The sequence below is a fragment of the Glycine max genome, chromosome 17, assembly GCF_000004515.6.
Source record: "Glycine max cultivar Williams 82 chromosome 17, Glycine_max_v4.0, whole genome shotgun sequence".
Lineage (NCBI taxonomy): Eukaryota > Viridiplantae > Streptophyta > Magnoliopsida > Fabales > Fabaceae > Glycine > Glycine max.
Genome location: NC_038253.2, coordinates 13,564,856 through 13,586,436, shown reverse-complemented (window position 1 = coordinate 13,586,436; position 21,581 = coordinate 13,564,856). Strand labels below are relative to the sequence as shown.

The window sequence follows — 21,581 nt, the reverse complement described above, 5'->3', positions numbered from 1 at the left end:
CTTAAATATTATCCGAAAAAGACATTTCTCTTAAATATTAAAATTACATAATTAAAATTATGTGAATCACATTTTTGAGAGATGTCAACTTAGTTGATATTTTTTTCTTAATTCTTTTGCATTAGCCAGTCATTCTTTATTTTTTATAAAAAAAATCCTTCCCTATCTCTTAGTATAAGCAATGAAATAGTCTTAAAAAAATAAAATAGAAGGCCATACATTTCTAATTTTGTTGTGGTATTTGTTTAGAATAATTTAGATTATATACTAAATTATATATAAGCCAATATTTTTAAAAATATATTGAAGACACACTTATCATTTGGTAGTAAAAAATATGAGCCGAAAATTTTCTGTTCCTTTTTTTATCATAAAAAGAGCGTAGGCATAAAGGTTTGAAACATTATTCCAAATAAAATACAGGATGGATACTTCATGTCAAACATATTCTGGATCTGATTTATAACCTTCTCATGCTGAAGACAAACAGAGAACTACAATCAAAAGTGAGTTACAACTAATAGTGAAGCAGAAAGTAAAAAGTTCTGAAACAAGAGATTATATATTATAGCCATGTTTCATAGTTGAAGCCTCGTTTGTGTTCACCTTCTAATGTTAGCGAACGATCTCTAGCAGCAGGAAGACAAGGTAGCTTCACATAAATATCATCCTTTACATCATTAATGGCACCTTTACACGAGAAAATAGATTTGCTTAAACTAAAGTTAGATCCAACACCACCCTTTTTGTTCTTCCTTGGCACCTTGTAGTTCTTCTCACTTTTGGTACACTCCTTGTATGCCACAAGAAAAGGGTCTTCTTGCCATCTAAAGCCCTTTTCCTTCTCGGACGTGCTTCTTCGAGGAGGTTGTAATGGACATGGAGGCAGAGGAATCTTCTCGTTGTCTTGAATTTCCAACATTCTCCTTGAGTTGCTCAAATGGGTAGGAGCAAATGGTGGTGGTGGTAAGGGAGAACATGATTTTTTATTGATTCCTATGTTGTTTAGAGGGAAATCACTGTTGGGGGTCTTACAAACCCCGGGTTTGTCTTCCCATGAAAAGGGTATGCTTCCATGTGAATGAGACTTCCTATGACTCATCTTATTAACATGACCAATAAGAAGAAAAAAAATAATGGTTCAAATGATGGAGAAGGAGTAAGAGAATGAGGCTTTAAAGCTATTCTTGTGTGGTTTGTATTCCATAACGGTTAATGATATCTAAAGGGCAAGCAGATAGAGCGTGTAGAGGAAGCTAATTATTGCTTTTAAAATAATTAAAGGAAGCAGATCATGGAAGCCAAGAAAAATATATAAAACCGTACGTCAAATTTGTGATCTTGAGGTTTTAATTTTCCATAATAGTGGCTAATTAGGAGTTAAGGAGAGATATTTGTGTCAAGTTTGTATGTTACTACTCGCAAGTTGCAATGACAATTCAATTGTTGATTTATTGGTAGGTGGAATGGGTGATGGATTCAATGACTGATATTTCAACTATAATGTTTTTTGCATCTTATACACCATGTCTTTTGGTGTCGTTTGAAAGGTCAAACGGTGCCACCATTCAATTTGAAGATAAAGGAATCCATAACGTTCCCTCCACACTATTATAGGCCACTTTCTTAGAATTTAGTGGTCTTCCGCAATAATTTTCATCAATAATTATACATTGTGTTTGTGCGGCTTTTTTTCCTGCATGTGAAAACTGAGGTGCCTAATACTAGCACATGCAAGGATTAGCAGTAAACAATTCGATGCTAGGATAAGGCATTTGGATATGTTAGTTTCAGTTTTAGCTGCAATTTCTACTTTCTATTAATATACTATAAAGTTAAGAGTTGAATGATTATGGAGCATTGGTTAGTATAAAAACTTTTATATAATTAACTGATGAAAAATTATCCTTAGTAAGACTTTAAAATTGATATGCTAAAAATTGATAAATTTATTATACATAATAATTAAATAACAATATAAAATTATTTTATATTATCATTATATAAGTTATTTCAACATTAATTTAAGCTCAAACAATTACTTTAAGGCGTTTAAAGTCATTGTCGTTATTGGTAGGCAACTGCACAATTATGCAACTTTGGAATCAAAATTAACATCACCATGAACAAAATGGACAGTGGTTCAGTTCTAAATAGTTGATTCCCAGGTTATTTTGTCAAAGAGCACTTTGTAAATAATGAAAAGGATTGTTCTGTATTTTCGAAGCATTGTCCAAATTAAAAGTACGATAGGAATCTTTATTGGTGGGGGAATGAAAATAACATGTTACCTAATGAAAGTGATAAATTATTGAATGGCAGACCATATTTTGGAGTCAAGTGTAAGAAAGGAAGTTAATAGAAAAGACGGATAAGCTAGTCAAAGAACCTGCTATACTCTTTTTATGGTATAGTTGGGTTGTTTTGCAGTTAAATTTGGAAACAGAATAATCAAAAAAATAAAATAAAAAATTATCTTCTTTTTTTATTGGGTGGGGAAGTAGGAACACTACAAAAATAAAAAAACACTAACCATATGAGATGTTAAAGTAAAACAACTTCAAATTTATAAAAAGGGAAAAAATTAATTTTGACCCTTTTATTTGTGTATTAATATTTTTTTAAAATAGCTAATATTAACATTAACGATAAAGTCGCACTCTTTTATCATTGAATAATTTTTAAGTCGGTAATATACCAAAACTTTTAACGCCATTTGATTTTTACTCCTTTGGATTAAGCCTAAAGTTATGTATGTTTAATAACAATAATTTATAAGATGGTTGACAGTTAGCTGAAAGGATAAACTTGATTTTTAAATATCCAATAAATTAATTGATATTTATTGGGAGAGGGAAACCAATGTGTTGATCGATTAGCAAAATGAGGTTTTATATATATATATATATATATATATATATATATATATATATGTATATATATATATATATAAAGATGGATTCAATTTTGGATGATAAGTATTTTTTTTAATATGATTTATTTAATATTTAAGAATTAGAATTTAAATCTTGAATCACATGTTTAAGAAACACAAATTTGACATGATTTGATTGGATTCGATTTTTATAATTTTTTTCTTTCAAATCCAATCCAATATAATTTATTCATGAACGATTTAGTTCGATTTAGGTCAACAGATTATCTATTTAAATTTAATTTTTTTTTCTTCTTAGAATTAATATTTTATATCATAATTAATTCAAATATTCAATTCGACTTATTCAATTCGATTCTGACTCAAATACATAAATAATCCAATCCAAACTATTTTATTTGAATCAATTTAAATTTATAGGTCACCCACATGTGTGAACACTTCTAATATATTTCGCAATTATTATAAAACTAATCATTTTATCATATAATTTTTACTTAAATAATTGTATAAAACTCAATTAGTATATTTGGATTAACTTCTATACTATTATTCAATTGTATATTACTACCATATTTTTCAACCAATTTAACTAATTGTAACAATTACACTCAAGTCAGTTTCTTTTAACTCAACTAGACAATCACAGAAAAATTAAATCAAACTATTTTCTGTAAAAAAAAAAAAAAATCATGTTCGGATATTCGGTTATCGGCGTGGAGGAAGGAAAGACACTCCCGCCACGGAAATTTCTGTGGCTCTGTGCTTTGAGACTGAATCTCATCTACAGTGACAACATCGATCTTCTTCCACAGTTTCCACTTTCCACCACCAAATCTACGTTAGGGTTCGTCTTCATTTCAAATTCAACAACTTCGCCAACCACGCCATGGCAACTCTTCAATCACTGCGACCTTCTTTCCGTCCATCAATCCCATCCCCAAATTCTCACACTTTCCCAGCCACTCCCTTTAATTATTCCCCCAAATCGATTGGCTCAAAGGGTGGCAGTGTTACCGTAAGACACTCTATCGTTTCTCCCAGGGTTTCGGTTTCCAATTCGGAGTATAGTACCCAAATTGCGGAAAATCTCGGTGACGTTACTATTTTCACTGCCACTGGCGAGCCAGTAAGGTTCAGTGATCTCTGGGATCAGAGCCAGGTCAACATACCTCATATTCATGGGTTAAAGCTTTCATTTTTATCACCATTTTATAACTCCTTTGTTACACCATACATGCTTGCTTTTGGGTACCCATTTTGTTAACAAATTGTATGTATACTTCAATTAGCTTTGGTTGCATTTTTATAATTTTCTTACTTGTTTTCAAAATAAAATTTATACCAATATCGATTAGAATACTACAAGAATTAGATATGTTTTGCAACTTATTATATGTCTATAATGATTCATACTCAATTTAAAGAAAGCATTTTCTTCTGTGATTTAATGTTTAAACTTGTATGTTAATTTTAGATTAATTTTATATGTTGTATTATATTTATAGGTGTGTTGTTTCCTTTTGTTTTTTAAAAAATATAATTTTACCATATATGAAACGATAATTTATAAAAATGGTTTTACATGATCATCTAATCACAGACATCTATGTATGATAAATTTGATAATTTTTACAATAATTACTTTAAAAGTTATACTAACAATTATTTGTGACGACTGATGAGTTGTAGGAGTATATAGTTGTCTTAAACTTTCTTAAAAGTTGTCAAACCGAATTTGTGTTGAGTCTTGTGTCCATGCTTCCTCGGTGATTAATCAACTTAGTTCTTGTAGGGTATAGCTGTGGTGGCACTGTTGAGGCACTTTGGATGCCCATGCTGGTAACTGATCCTCACCTTTGGTCATCAATCAAGACATGATTGAATGATCGTTCATCTTCTAATTTATGCATTGTCTGCTCTTGTTCTAAGCTGGGAATTGGCTTCAGCCTTGAAAGAATCCAAAGCAAGGTTTGATTCAGCTGGTGTCAAACTAATTGCAGTGGGTATTGGTACTCCCAATAAAGCCCGTATGCTTGCTGAACGAGTAATTTTCTTGTTCTCCTTTCTCACTTCAGTGTTTTTCCTAGCATAGTACTACATGCCTTTAAAATAACATAAAATAAAGCAAGAGACAAGCCTTACAAGTCCATTTTTTGGGGGTCTTATTTGTTGGGGTTATTTTTTAGCAATCATTATTTGTTATCTTACCTGTTTAAAAGGGCATCCCTTGTTAGTTTAGGTGTGACATTAGATCTGGAAAGGTTGATTCTGGTAAAACTTTTGACTCAACAAATGCTAATTTTTAGTCAAGGTTTTGGATTAAGGATGACAATCCAACCTAAACCCAATTGATTACTTTACTTCGTACCCCATTGCCTGGAGGCTCTTCGCTATGTGAAGGTATGGGGGAGGGATGTTGTACGCAGCCTTACCCTTGCATATGCAAAGAGGCTGTTTCCGGATTCGAACCCATGACCAACAAGTCACCAAGGCACAACTTTACCGCTGCACCAGGGTTCGCCCTCAACCTAAACCCAATTGATACTCATAAAAATTACCTCCAATGAACAAAGGCCAAGGTAATTACTCCTAAAAGATTTTAGGGTCTGGGTTATGATATTATTGTAGGCAACCCACCCTGTACCCACACATACTAAAAAATAATTATGTACTGTATTTGTTATATTTTACAATTAAGATTTGAAAAATCTTTCAATATTTTGTAGTTGAGTTAGATGTTGCATTTTTAAATTAATGTTTTTTTGTTTTATTGATTTTTCATGGTTCATTTCAATATTCTTGTTTTACCAGTTTGTAAAAAAAAAAAAAGGTGCATTAAAAAGAAAGTATATTCCATGTAAGATAATGTATTTGCATGTCTGGGTGTGTAACTGTGTACAACATCAAGTATGGACACACACTAAAATTGTTACCATACACTCATACAGTACGGACTTGGATACGTGTCTTTTTCTTAAAGCAAATATCTACACATGTACTTTAGTACTCTATCTAAAGTCTAAACCTTGTCTATCATCATGGTCCCATCAAGTACCATACTAGTGAAATTTATTTTCAGTTATTAGTCTTGAGTATATTTTGGCTGAGTGGTCTGTGATCGTTTAAATCCATTTCATTGAAGGTTCAGCATTTGTGTTGCAAATTTGCTCGAGAGTAGAATGGCCAATGGCCATTTTTATCTTGATAAAGCATAGAATTTGGATCTCAGTATATCTGAATTTTGAAGACTTCATGTAAATTACCTATTTGTATTATATTAGTATTAACATGTACCTGATGTCAGAACTGATGTTTTCTTTTTGTCTTGATATTTTGTATTTTCAGTTACCATTTCCATTGGATTGCCTTTATGCTGATCCTGATCGCAAGGTAACATGTGGGTAGCTAGTTGAACATTTACCCACTAAGACTTATCTCCTAGTTGAATATTCACCAATTTCACCTTCTTTCAGGCATATCATGTTTTGAACCTATACTATGGTTTTGGCCGAACTTTCTTCAATCCATCCAGTGTAAGCTTAGTCTCCAACTTCTTTGAAGTATATATTTATTTTTGTATGACATTTTCAATTATGTATGTTGATTAATCTAATTTTTCAACCTTAAAATTGATATCACAGATCAAGGTGTTTTCGAGATTTGATGCTCTGCAGAAAGCTGTCAAGAACTATACAATTGAAGCCACTCCAGATGATAGAAGTGGTGTGTTGCAGCAGGTTGATACATTAATCTAGTAGCAAAAAGGATTAAAACAATATTACTTACATTCCCTAAAATATTGATCCATTCTTATTTTTGTCAGGGAGGGATGTTTGTGTTCAGAGGAAAACAGCTACTCTATGCGAGGAAAGATGAAGGGACAGGTGATCATGCCCCCTTAGATGATGTTTTTGATGTCTGCTGCAAAGCTCCAGTGGCCTAATGTTGTACTTTATAAAATTTTCAATTTGCATAAGATTAGGAAATTTCAGTTTAGGAAGATTTGTTTTAGTATACCAGATTTCTCTGAATGATATCGGTGACAAAATATTGCAAGTTGTGGATGATATGATTAAATATCATAAACAAATATTATAAAGTTCAATCTATAAATATGTTTGTCTAAAATAGTTTACTTTGAACTCAGTTTCATAGTAACAAAACTTGATTTAGAAATGACGATTGTAATATATGAAGATACAAATCTGTATATGCCTAAAGATGTATATATACCAGCTACTCTAATCTTCCTTAAAGACTATGCTACCGTATGGGTTGAAAATTATCAGTGCATTTCAAATTATCATCAACATTGATCAAGTGCATCATCATTCTAAAGTGCATTTTTCTTAAGAAGCTGGGGAATTTGTTAAGAGATCCCAATGGTCGTTGGCTGGGGGATTTGTTAGGAACCTGGGCAAGAGTTTTGGACAGTCTGAAAATGGCGTATCAGAAACGTATCAGGAAACTTGAACTGCAAGTTGACTCTATGGCAGTGGTTAAAAGTATTTTATTTCCAAGGCTTCTAATGGAAGTGCCGCTAGATAGAGGTTAATTCGTGAGATTAAGAAGCTTCTCTCTCAACAATGGCAAGTTAAATTTATGCATGTTTACAAGGAAGGAATGCTGCTGCTGATGCCCTTGCCGACTTGGCTTTTGTTAATAATGTTAATTTTTCTTTGTACGAACAACTCCTTTGAGCCTATGTTCTGTGCTCATGTCTGATGCTTTGCATAGTTAATTTGTAGTGTTCCTTCTTCGAGCTTAGGCCCGTTTACAACAGAAAAAAAAGTGTATTTTTCTTGTACACAGTCCCACATGATATTATTTATATAAAAATGGCTAGTAACATATTTTTATTGTTGAGTAAAATTTATTATAAATTATAAAATCAATGAGTGAAGTTTATTAAATAAGAAGTGATATTTTTTAAATTTTATGATTTTTAATCATTTTCATCTATTAATAAAGAGTTTGTTTAAAAGGGTATATTAATAACATTTTTTTATCTTTAAAATAACATTTCTTTATTTTTACCGCCTTTGCATTAGTTTCCTTAAAAATTAGCCCTAATAGCTTATCCAAAGAGAAAAATTGAAGTGAGTAATTCAATTTAATTGAGAATTTAAAATCCTTGGTATTGAAATATGTTGTTGGAATAATATACTTAAAAAGTATTTGAAATTCTAGTGTTTCGTCAAAGTATTTTTTATTATTTAAAATTAGAAAAATTAAAAAATTCACCATCAAAACTAAGAATTTGAATTGCTACAAGACTATTTGACGCTTCTCTCTCTACTCTCTCTTCTCTTTCTCTCCATTCTCTTGTCTCATCCTCTTTAAAGTATTTGATTGAAATACAATGATTAAAACATATTATTTAAAGTAAAATATATTTTATTATTGTATTTCAATTTAATTTGATTTAGTCTTTATATTTTAAAATCAATCATTTTAGTTTGATTCTTAGAAGTAAGACCTTTGAACCAACACTCATTGGATTAGTTTTTAAAAATCATCAAATATATAATTTTTAAAATAATTATTATTATAAAAATCAACAATTTCATCGCATATGATAATATATATTTCATGTGTTATATAATATTTATTATTTTTTAAAATAATATATAAATAAAAAGAGAATAATAATTTTATAAAATTAATTTTATCATTATTTATTCATTTATCTAATTTTTATTGTGATTATTAATATTATAAGAGAAAAAATAATTAAAATTACATTAAAAAGATACAGTGATAAATGTTTTTCTTGCATAACAATTATTATAGAAAGAAGACACAGTAATTACAGAAAAATCCTTAATTTCTATATTATCATTCACTAAAAATTGTCAAATTTTAAAACTAATTTAATAATAGTAATGATAACAATTCCATATCACAGAAAAATTAGATAAGTTATCCAAAAAAAAGAAAAAAGTTAAATCATGTTCCCTTAATGCCGTGGAGAAAAGCAGTCACCTCCCGCCACGAAAATTTCTTTGGCTCTGTGCTTTGAGTCCGAGTCTCTCCCACAGCGACACCATCCATCTTCTTTCACATTTTCCACTACGTTAGGGTTCGTCTTCATTTCGAATTGAAGGATTCAACAACTTAGCAAACCACGCCATGGCAACTCTGCAATCTCTGCCACCTTCTTTCCGTCCATCAATCCCACCCCCAAATTCCCACTCTTTCCCAGCCACTCCCTTTAACTATTCCCCCAAATTGATTGCCTCAAAGGGTGTCAGCGTTACCCTCAGGAACTCTATCACTTCTCCCAGGGTTTCGGTTTCCAATTCGGAGTATAGTCCCCAAATTGCGGAAAATCTCGGTGACGTTACCATTTTCACCGCTGCCGGCGAGCCAGTAAGGTTCAGTGATCTCTGGGATCAGAACCAGGTCAACATACCTCATATTTATGTGTAAAAGCTTTCATCTTTATCATCGTATCGTTACTCCTTTATTAGTTCATAAATACTTGTTTTAGGTATCCATTATGTTGACTGAGATTTTATTTTGGGTGACCATGACATTAGTGCAGAGTATCCACCAATTTCACTGATGATTAATCTCTACCGAATAATCTGACTGACCACCTTAGTAGGGTCTTCCCTCCCAATCACAGTTTTTTTCATCCACAAGGGACGAGGCTTGAACTCCAGACCTTACTTAAGGGGGCCGAGCTTAATTAATCGCCCATTGTGGTTTGAAATAGCTTATATAAATTTGTTTGATGGTTCTTAGGTTGTGTGTATGTTCTTTTCTACTGCGTGTTTTAACTTGAGGTGAAGCCAGCCTTGGGAGTGGACTTTCTGGAAATTATGCGTTGACTTTTTGAGCATGGGTGATTGATTAGCTAAGAATCGCCGATGCTTCTGAATGCTAGCCTTATTGTGTTAAATAAAAACTTCAAACACCAAAAAGGGAATAAAGAGAGGAGATAGAAGTCTAAGTATTATAAGTAATATGATACAATAAGAAGAGAGAAATAACAAGTGGGGATAGAAAGTGTTTGACTTTGATAATATATAAAATTGTCTATAATTTATCCCTCTTTTATACAGGAAAATGTTTGACGGACACCCAAAATGCTATTCAACACTTAGAGAGAGAAAAATATAGGTATGATAGGGCTTATAATGTGATAAGAAGAGAGAGATAGAGAGAAATAAGAGATGTTGGTGGGGTGTTTATGTATCATTACTCTTTTATAATTTTGTTTTTTTTAGATTAACTTTATATGTTGTATTCAGGTGTTGTTTCTTGTGATTTTTAAAATTTGTCATATTTCTGTATCTCGTTTTTGTGTCCCATGTTGTATCCATGCTTCTTGGGTGATTAGTCTTAATTCTTGCAGGGAGTAGCTGTGGTGGCAATGTTGAGGCACTTTGGATGCATTTGCTGGTAACTGATCTTCACCTATGGTCAGCAATATCAATATTTGTTTGAGCGATAGTTCATCTAATTTATGGCTTGTCTGCTATTGTTCTAAGTTGGGAATTTGCGTCAGCCTTGAAAGAATCCAAAGCAAGGTTTGATTCAGCTGGTATCAAACTAATTGCAGTGGGTGTTGGTACTCCCAATAAAGCCCGTATCCTTGCTGAACGAGTAATTTCTTTGCACTCATTTGTCATTTCAGTGTTTTCCTAGCAAAGTACATGCTTTAAAAAATAACATAAAAATAAAGCAGTTAAGCAAGCCATACAAGTCATCTTTTTTTAGGTTCTTATTCGTTGGGGTTCTTGACAATCATTATTCATTATCTTATCTGTTGTAAAAGACATCCCTTGTTAGTTTTGGTGAGGCATTAGATCTGGAAAGATTGATTCTGAAAAAGCTTGGAATCAACAAATGCTAATAATAAAGGTTTTAGATTGGGATGACAATTGACAAATCATTGATACCCATAAAAATCACTTACAAAGAATAAGGTTTTATCTATTAAATGGTTCAAGGCTTAGGCCTAGGTAAATTACCCACAAATATTGTGAGGGTATGAGTGTCAGTTAGGATATTGTAGTAGCCAACCTGTCTTATGCCCACCCACATGTATATAAAGTTATACATTTGTTGTATTTTATAATTACGATGTAAAAGATCTTTCAATATTTTTTAAATTATGTTAGATGTTACATTTTCAAATTAATGCTTTTGGTAGTTAATTTTAATATTAAAAGAATATTCTTGTATTACCAGTCTGTCAAAAAAAAAAAGTAGTACATTAAAAAAGAGTATATTCCATTTCAATAAAATGGAGATAATGGATCTACATGACTGCATATGTGTGTGTACCTATTAAGTAATGCGAACACTGTAGTTGTTGCCATAATGGATTTGATTACAGACTTTTCTATTAAATGCAATAGGCACACTTGTACTTTAGTACTCTACCTAAACCCTATCCAATTGCTGTCCCTTCAAGTATCATACTTGTAAAATTTATTTGTAGCTATTGTCTTGAGTATATTTTGGCTGAGTGGTCTGTGACTCAAATTTAAATCCATTTCATTGAAGGTTCATCATTTGTTTTTTTAACTTTGCTCAAGGATAGCAGTATGAATGGTCATTTTTATCTTGGTCAGGCATAGAATTTGGATCTCAGTATATCTGAATTTTGTAGATGGATCTCAGTATATCTGAATTTTGAAGACTTTTCATGTAGATGGATGTCAGTATATCTGAATTTTGAAGACTTTTCATGTTAAATTACCTATTTGTATAATAGTTTTATGAGCATATTCTTGATAGCAGAGCTGATTTTCTTTTTGCCTTGAGGGTTGCATTTTCAGTTACCATTTCCAATGGATTGCCTGTATGCTGATCCTGATCGCAAGGTAACATGTGGTTAGCCAGTTGAAAATTCACCTACTAGGATTATCTTCTAGTTAAATATTGACCAATTTCACCATCTCTCAGGCATATAATGTTTTGAACCTGTACTTTGGCTTGGGCCGAACTTTCCTCAACCCTGCCAGTGTAAGCTTAGGCCTCTAACTTCTCTGACTTGCAATTATGCATGCTGATTAATATACTTTTCTAACCTTCAAATTGATATCACAGGCAAAGGTGTTTTCAAGATGGGATGCCCTGCAGAAAGCTGCCAAGAACTATACAATCGGAGCCACGCCAGATGATATAAGTGGTGTGTTGCAGCAGGTTGATACATTAACCTGGTAGCAAAAAAGGATAAAACAATATTACCTTCGTTCCCTTAAGTATTGATCCATTTTTATTTTTGTCAGGGAGGGATGTTTGTGTTCAGAGGAAAGCAGCTACTCTATGCGAGGAAAGACGAAGGGACAGGTGATCATGCCCCCTTAGATGATGTTTTTGATGTCTGCTGCAAAGCTCCTGTAGCCTAATGTACTTTATAAAATTTAAATGGCATAACCTTAGGGATGTTCAATTTAAGAATATTTGTGTTAGTAGATTAGATTTCTGTGAATCATATTAGTGACAACATCTATCATGAAGTCCAATCTACAAATATGTAGTCTATAGTATATAGAGTGCACTTGTGAATTCAATTTCACAAATCTATAGTAACAATACTTCATTTAGAAATGGTGATTGTAATATATGTAATATGTTCATGTTTTAATCATTATGAATGATAACAATGCACATTTTTCGTCCTTGTAAAAACTTTAGTACGTTTTTTCGTCCATATAAGGTTGAAATGCATCATTTTTTAGTCCAAAGCAAAGTTTGGTTGTATCTAAACCTATGATTATTTATGGTTTATTATATCAGTTATGTGTATAATCGATTTAAATGTATTTTTTTTTTTACATTGGATATGATATAGCTGATGTAAATGTAACATTTTTACATCTGATATGCATATAACATGTAAAAAAATTATACACATAACTTTGGATATCCAAATCTTATTTCAGGCCAAAAATTATACACATAACTTCGGATATTCAAATCTTATTTCAGACTAACAAAAATGATACATTTTAATTTTAGACGCAAAACATATTAACAATTTTACAGGGATGAAAAATTTATATTTTTAATTAATAAGAGCGAAAAACATATTTAAGTATAATGAAGTTGCAAATCGGTACATGTCTAAAGACTATATTACTACAGGTATACACCACGTGTTACCTACGGAGAGATTCAAAACAACAGTAATCATAATATGATTGTAATTTGTAAATGTTTTTTCTCTCAAGTCATCTCCCTTTCTTTTCTCTCGCTGCATCTTTGTGGGAATCTGGGAAGGTTCAAATCTCCTTTCTTGAGGTATATGTAGGGCTTTGTCGTGGTGGTTCTGGGCCCTACATCACGTTCTTTTCTCAAGCTGGGCTCTTTGTTTTTGGCCCAAGTTCTGTTCATGTGTCCTTTTAATTTATTGTGGTTGTAACATCTATTTAAAGATCAGACATGATCGACCTATAATGATCGAGTTCCTGTATTTTCACTTTTAGTTCCTGTTGATTTTTTTTTTGGGTGTATTCAGTTCCTGTTTTTTGAGAGAATAAGCAGGAAACGTACTGTTGATTTGACTCTTCCAATTCTTTTCGTACTAGCCGGTTGGAAATAGCTCGAGTGGTTGGAGTACCAAAATATTGGGTACTTTCCTTTGTGTTTCGATTTCTGTGGTGAACATTTTCTTTGTGTTTAATGCTTGCTAGAGGGTGGCTGGGGTTTGGCGACATGCATGTACTCGAGCACTGTATCTATCACCTTAGGTGAAAGCACATGTATATTTTAATACTGCTTCTTCCACATACTTGCTCTCATAAGAACCTTTTGGGCTTGCAGCATGAATAATGTATAGACTTATTTATGCTGAAATCCAACATTTTATTAGAAGAATAAGGACGGGAAACTCTACAACAATGAATAATTTTTTATACACATTTGTAACACTGTCTAGTGCCAATTTTATTATTTTCATGGTATGACAACATTAAATATTATAGTATCGCTATGCATCTGCAATTGAGGGAGTTAGCAAACCTCATTAAAGGTGAAAGTCAAGTTTTTCTATAGACATTGATCATCGATAAAGTCGATTGATATTACGTACCTATAATTTGGTAACCAAAAAAGTATTATCATGCCCTTTATAATAAAAGCTAATAATACTAATAATATTTGCCAATAAAAAAATGTGAAAGCGCGTTTTATCTTTTAAGATAAATAAATAATACCAGTGATTGATAAGAAAATTAATGATTGGTATTTTAATATATTTATGCTTTATTATGTATGTATATATAATATTAACTGAATTTTTTCATCAATAGCTGGGGTTATATACTGAGAATAAAGTGAGCTATATACTTCAGGGGAGGAGAACCTTTATCTCTGGACACAGCATCTCAGAATAAATTGAGGGCAGGGGTACATTAACGGGGCCTAACCCAGTAACCCGATTGGGATGGGATGGTCATTCTTTTTGAGACATTTTACATTGTTTAGGTCAAATCCACTGATAAGCCAGAAATGCCTGCATGTATTGTGGGTTGTGAGTACAAAGTAAAAGTACGAAATAAAAGAATGGTTAAATTATTCATTTGATCCTTATAATTTTTTATGTTTTTTATTTTTTTAGTTTATATAATTTGAAAGTGGTTTTTTTTTAGTCCTTATGGTTTACATTTTAATTTACTTTTAGTCCATTTAGTTTAAAAGTATTATTTTTAGTCCCTATATGAAACTATAGGGATTAAAAACACCACTTTCAAAATTACAGGAACTAAAAGAGAATTAAATTGTAAACTATAGGGATTAAAAAGACCATTTTCAAACTATAGGGACTAAAAAAGTAAGAATCATGAAACTATAGGGACCAATTGAGTAATTTAACCTAAAAGAATTTTAAGGGATTCTTATAAAATATCAATAATTATCAGGAACACATTATATTAGATTATTAAGAAGAGTTTTAGAAATATCTGGATCCATAATGATTGATCAAACAAACGCAGCGAAATCTGAATTTGTAGGTAACCGATGACTTCATGGTTCTTCTTCAACCGGAACATCTTTATTTCTTAATAGGACCTTCGTAACTCTTCAAATGGAAAGAAGAGAACTATGTGTGAGGGGCTTGGTATATTGGGAACCATAACCTTCTTATAGCGTATTAACCTAATAGAGTTCCTATTATCCCCTAATGGACCAACACTGACATCTGTTCATTTAAGTTCATATTCTCTAATTTAGTTGTCTAACGGGCTCACTTAATTTGATCACATAAAATAAAATTTACTAATGATAAATAGTTAATATAATTGTCTTATAATATTAGCCCACATTAATTATTGGAATAGAAAATTTCAACAATCTCCCACTTGGGCTATATATATTGTAACAATTATATCAAAAATTCTTAAGCGCACATTTGTATGTTATTTACCTTTAGACTTCCACTTTAACAACCTGGTTCATCTCATGTATCAATAATGGAATCATTGTGACTTTCGTCAATACAACAAGTGTAACTAGACTTCAATGACCACCACATCAATACACTCAATGATATAAGTTAATATGGATAAGCAACATGGAAATTACATGCAATGTGATCTTAGTCATGCTTATTTCCAACTGGTCCAAACTTTATTCTTTATAGAGATATATCCAAACACAATATAAATATTGTAAATAAAACAAGCTGATAATGAAATGATAAACTTCAACTTTATTTTTATAGAAAATTCAAACAACAAAATGTTTGTAAACCATAAGATATAGAACATAAGCAAGACTTCCACTAAACTAAGGTACTATCAGGAATTACGCCCATATGAGCAGTGTGCTCATGAAAAAAAAATCTAAGTGTCAGATCTTTAGTAAGTGGATCAGCTAGCATGGAATGAGTCTCTATATGTTCTATAGAAATCTGTATTTTCTTAATTCTTTGTTTAACAATCAAATATTTCATGTCAATAAACTTTTACTTGGTTGAATCCTTAATAAGACCACTAAGATATTGTCCCAATAAACACCTGATGGCTTCGTAATGTTGGCAACAATAGGCAAGCCAGTTACAATAATTTAGCAGTCATAAATTCTAGTATGATGTCTCATAACAAAATATTAAATTCACCAACATGGTTAAATGTGGATCCTTATGTGGAGTGATTGATATTAAAACATTCCAAAAAAATTGAAGTCAAAATACTCAATGATCTCTAAAATTCTAGACTTTCGATATGAAAACATGTAGTTTCTTGTTCTCTTCAATTAACACATAATGTATTTTACTACTTTCTAGTGTTGCATACTAAGATTACCCATATATCACCTTAGGAATCTCACAAAAAATTATTTTATGACAATAAAAAATAAAAAAATTATGCAACATCCTCAGCTCTCAACTGACACCCTTTTCAAACTCTAAATTCTATACATGCAGATTTGTGATTCAAATAATATAAGTAATTTAAACCATAGTAGTAACAATAACAACAATTAAAGAAGAGAACAATAAACATACAATGCACAAATAATTTTTATGGTAAATTTCAAGACCCAAACAAGATACCTAGCGCACCATTAATCCTTATTTTTGGATTGAAAAAAACTAACTGCAAGTGATACTCTTAACACATTGATCAAACATTGGTGATAAGTCCTCTCAAACAAAGTTTGTCTTTAGACACTTCATTGCTCACATGGAAAACTTATATGATGATTACTCTCACCAAATAATGATTGTCTTTGAACATTTCATTATTTACATGAAAAATCACACTATTTATAATTACCACATGTTTACCATCACAAGCATGTAATTATTCTGTCAAATTGTGTCTTTCTTTGGGCTGAGCACAATTCGCATGAATAATTTCATGCAACATCCATGTAAATTTAATCAACTTACGCAAGAGAGATTACTTCGACAACATGTTGTTTCAATTAATTTAACCAAAAAATACAAGATAATTTAATATAATAAATGGGAGGTCTTAAAATTACACAATTTTCACATATGATTTAGTTATATAAAAATATATATAACAGAGCATGCAAATATTTTACAAAACAGACTCATCACAAGATATCTAACACAACATTAATTCTTAGAGAAATTAATTTTTAATTGATACTCTCAACGCAATGATCAAATATTGACAATAAATTCTATCAAATAATAGTCTTTCTTTGGACCGACTGTTATTCACATGAAAACACTTTATAATTGTCACACATTTATCATCACATATACAAAATATTATTTGGTCAAACTATGTCTTCCTTTAGGCCGAACACAATTCGTATAAATAATTTTATGCAAAAATCTATGTAATTTTAATCAAATCAATTTTCACAATAGGGATTACTTTGACAATATATTGTGTCAATCAATTTAACTAAAAAAATCACTAGATGTGCAAATAAAATGGGAAGGATCTATTACTGCTAAGTTAACTTAAAACAAACAAGAGAGATTTACCTTTCTTTACACGTCATACAGTGTACCTTGGACACTCTTTCTTCATGTGTCTAGACTTCTTGTAGAAGTAGCAAGTAAATTCTTCATCTTTCTTTTGTTTCTTTTGCCGAGATCATCCTTAGTTTTCTTTTTTATTTTGAGATGTCAAGCTTAAATGAGCACTTTCAAATCTGTCTTTTTGCAACCTCTCTTCCCCTTGCCGAGAGTACCCTTAGTTTTGTTTTTCGTTAATGGACTATTTGTCCTTACCCTTAGTTTTCTTTTTCGTTAATGGACTATTTGTCCTTCTGAGTGTTATAGGTTACTTTGAATGGCCCAAAGTGTGCACGAAGTGAGACCAAGACTAAATGCACGAGCAAGTCTTCACCAAGTTCTAGCTTAAGTGCTTTTAGTTTTGATGTTAAGTTAGACATTTTCATTATATACTCCCTTATGTAACTTTTCCTTTTTTTAACAAAAAATAAATAAATAAAACAAAAAATTACATGCGCACAAGACTTCCTTATATATATTATGAAGAATAGCCATGAATAGCAGTCATTCACAAAACCAAAAGATAACAATGCCAAAAAATATATTGGGGACCATAGTCTTCTTATGGTGTATTAACCTAATAGGGTTCTCATTATCCCCTAATGGGTCAATATTGAGATCTGTTCATTTAAGTCCATATCATTTGATTTAATTATCTAACAGACTCATTTCATTTGATCACATAAAATAAAATTCATTAATTATAAATAATTAATATAATTGTCTTATAATATTAACACACATTAATTATTAAAATAAAAAATTTCAACAACTGTCACATGTGAGTGAGTCCAATCTAGGGCAAAAGCTTTGGCTTTTTCTTATTTTTAATTTGAAAGAAATCCCTAGCAACCATCCCACCGATATAATCATAGGCTATAATTTCTTTCAATTTTGATTATTTATGTATAGTTGTATAATCAGTGTTCTCACAATTTATACATGTATATAATGGCTTTTCTTTCCTGGTGTAAGAAAATCTAACAGGTGTCCACTGCAGGGCTAGGACTAATGTAGACTAGGCAGTGACCTTGCCTATGTGAAATCAAGGATAAAAGGGTGGTGGATCCGTGGATGGGTGTTTATACTGTAAGTTATATAGATTATAGAAAGTATAAATTCCTTGGATAATAATTTGAAGTAGAATGAATGAATGAGGGTAAAAGGGAAAAAAGAATTGTTGAATGTTGTGGTCAGCAAAGTAGTCATAAAAGAGATTCTCATCCAAGAGTACGACATGCCCACATTAATGCCGAGAGAAGAAAGAGGGGAAATGGACTGGGCGTAGTAGTAGTAGGGTAAAGTCAAGTAATAAGGAGAGAGATGCACAGAAAAATGCCATTGGGTTCAATGAAAATTGAAGGGTTACTTAAATACTTGCCCCTCAGAAAGAGAAAGTGCACAGGGACCTTTTTTCTTCTCATGCATATATACACTATAGCATTGACAGGGTTCTGTGGTGGCAACCAGATTAGTTGCTATCCAATTTCACTTTTTCTGTTGAATCCCTTATGCTTCTTTAGGCAATGTTATTTACTTGCATTTGTTTAGATTCCATGTTCGCACGGGATACCATATATCTTCCACTTCTTTTTTTTTTTGGTGAACCAGACATATTTTTTAACCGAAAGTAAATGATTAATTTTTCAAGCTATAAAAATTCATTTAAGAGAATGTTCTCTTTTAATATATGTTATTCTATTCACAAAAATCAAGAATCAAACTCTTAAATCATATGCTTAAGTGAAAAAAGTATATGCTAACTATATCACACCATGATGGTACCCCTTTTTTTTTACTTTCCTTAAAATCAACACAACCGAAACTGGTTTGCTTTATCTACAAACTTGAAAAGGCTGTGATTCCAAAATGCAATTTTCCTGTGTTCACATTGTTAATGGTGAGCTCTTTACATTTTCTAACTAACCAACGCTAGATTCAGGTTAAGGTAGTCGTATACCTATCAATTTTAATTACTTAAAGTGGTTTTATTTTGACAAATTAAGTAATGCCAATAAGTAATACACCGTTTTCACCCCCATAGAAAAAGGCATGCTATATTTTATCATTTATTTGGGACACAAGTTTTCAAATGATAGGCAGAAAAGCCTTGTATTAGTAGTAGATAGTAGATATTATAATTATTATTTGGTGGGTTATAGCAGAAACCAAATCCCAATTAGCTGGTTAAAATTATTATTAATATGATAAATAGTAAAATTCATTTTCTAAAGTGTGATGCGGTGATAAATTAAAAAAAAGAAAAATATAAATTTAGCCTTTGGATGTATAAAAAACACAACAAATTAGTCATGTTAAATTTGTGATACCATTTTATTATTAAGTTGTAATACTCAATGACAAATTTGATAATAAATTATCTTTTTTGGACTAATTTAACATTAAGTTACAAAATTTAGAAACTAATTTATCATTAATTTATCTATAGAATTAATCTATTACACTTTTTATACATTTAAAAATTAAATTTAAATTTTTCATCTTTTTGAAAACTAATTTGTCAGCCCCTGACTCTGAAGGACCAATTTCACTAATTACCCTTATTAATATTACCATTTTATTACTTAATATATTCCTATATAATTTCTCTGAAGACTCATTAAGAACCTCCAAGCATTTTTAAAAGCAGTAGGAAAGGAATAAAAGTCACAGCAGAAGGAGAGTTAAGAAATAAAATATGTTGAAATGCGATTATCTTATAATACTAGGAGAATCAAATTCGTACTGTTAGAGCTTCTTGCATTGTTAAATTCATCACAGTAACTCTAATTAAAAGTTGAAAATGTCTTGTGTATATGGAACCATGTTTGTAGCGAAATGTGCATCAGAAAGTGACAGGATGCATAGTTGCATACCCATCGTACCGCAGCAACAAAGAAAACAAGTTCAAATCACCATCATACCACAGACATAAAGAAAACAACTTCAACATACATAGCCGGCAGACGGCCAATCCTAAATGCAAGAAGCTTAATAGCATATGTTGCAAAGAATATCTCTTATCCTAATTAATGTTGTCACAAAAAAAATTGAGCAACGAGACAACAACATAGGATAATTTGACATTAAAATTAGTATTATTTTTGTGTCTAATTCTATCCATATAAGAGGATGAGAACCTAAGTATTCAACAATTAAGAAAGTAAAACAAAAATGAGTGACCGCAAAATTGTTCTAGTGATTGGCTGTGCCAAAGGTGGCATTGGCTATGAATACTGCAAGGCATTTGCTGAGAAAAATTGCCACACGTATTTGCCTCTGACGTCTCGACGCGGATGCAAGACATGTCAGACTTGGAGTCAGATCATAACATAGAGACACTTGAGCTTGATGTGTCTTGTGATCAAAGTGTCATCAGCTGTGGCCACTGTTGTATCAAAACATGGTCACATACATATTTTGATTAATAATGCTGGAATAGGTAGCACAGGGACATTGAATGAGATGCCACTTGATGCAATTCTGGCTTGGGAAATCAACACATTGGGGCAACTAAGAATGGTGCAGCATGCGGTGCCTCACATGGCTATGAGAAGAAGTTGTGTAACACCCTGTTTATTTTTTTTTAGAAAAATTAATTAAAAATATTTTTAATTAAAATAAATGAGTTTTTATTTAAATAAAAATAGAGGTTTGAAACAAATAATAAATATTAGTTTTTAGAAAATAAAAACTGAGTTTTAGAAAATAAGAGAGAAGTTTATTTATTCATTTTTCTTTATTTATTTAATAGAGAGAAAAGAGTGTTTTTATAATTAATAAAATAAACTAGAAAAATAGGAATAAGAATTAAGTCATCAGATTTCTTACTATATAAAATAATTTTTAATCCTTAGAACACAAAGTATTTCTTTTTCTTTGACGTTCAAGAATCCTAATAGAACAATCGGAGGAGCTCAAGAGAACACCGAAAATTCCACCATTACTAATGGCAGAGAACGTTTTAACGACTACATCAAGGTAAGAGATGAGTTACTCACACTTGAAGATTAGAATGAACATGTATATGAATTTTTAGAGGATCAATTTTGGGTTATTTTAAACTTTTTTAAATTAAATTTTGTTCTTATGCATTTATTCGTGTATCTCGATATAAAATTGTTGAAAAATTGATATGGTCTTATGTTGAGTGTAAACTTTAAAAATTGGAATTTTTTCTAATTAATGTAAATTAATGAAATTAAGTAAGAAGTAGTT

At 31.3% G+C, this 21,581-nt stretch overlaps 2 protein-coding genes across 2 annotated transcripts; both read left to right on the top strand.

Moving 5' to 3' along the window:
- The first annotated feature begins 3,678 nt into the window (after positions 1 to 3,678).
- LOC100806055 (UPF0308 protein At2g37240, chloroplastic-like) lies at positions 3,679 to 7,008 on the top strand. The gene is given in 7 exon segments (NM_001254218.2): positions 3,679 to 4,058; positions 4,692 to 4,738; positions 4,829 to 4,943; positions 6,245 to 6,289; positions 6,373 to 6,432; positions 6,541 to 6,636; positions 6,723 to 7,008. Coding segments are annotated over 7 exon segments (756 nt in total). The 5' UTR covers positions 3,679 to 3,785; the 3' UTR covers positions 6,843 to 7,008.
- A 1,844-nt stretch (positions 7,009 to 8,852) lies between these two features.
- LOC100805527 (UPF0308 protein At2g37240, chloroplastic-like) lies at positions 8,853 to 12,940 on the top strand. Its single transcript, NM_001254119.3, has 7 exons — positions 8,853 to 9,304; positions 10,263 to 10,309; positions 10,399 to 10,513; positions 11,695 to 11,739; positions 11,822 to 11,881; positions 11,966 to 12,061; positions 12,148 to 12,940. The coding sequence occupies exons 1-7, from the start codon at positions 9,032 to 9,034 to the stop codon at positions 12,265 to 12,267; spliced, it is 756 nt and encodes a 251-aa protein (NP_001241048.1). The 5' UTR covers positions 8,853 to 9,031; the 3' UTR covers positions 12,268 to 12,940.
- Positions 12,941 to 21,581: the final 8,641 nt, after the last annotated feature.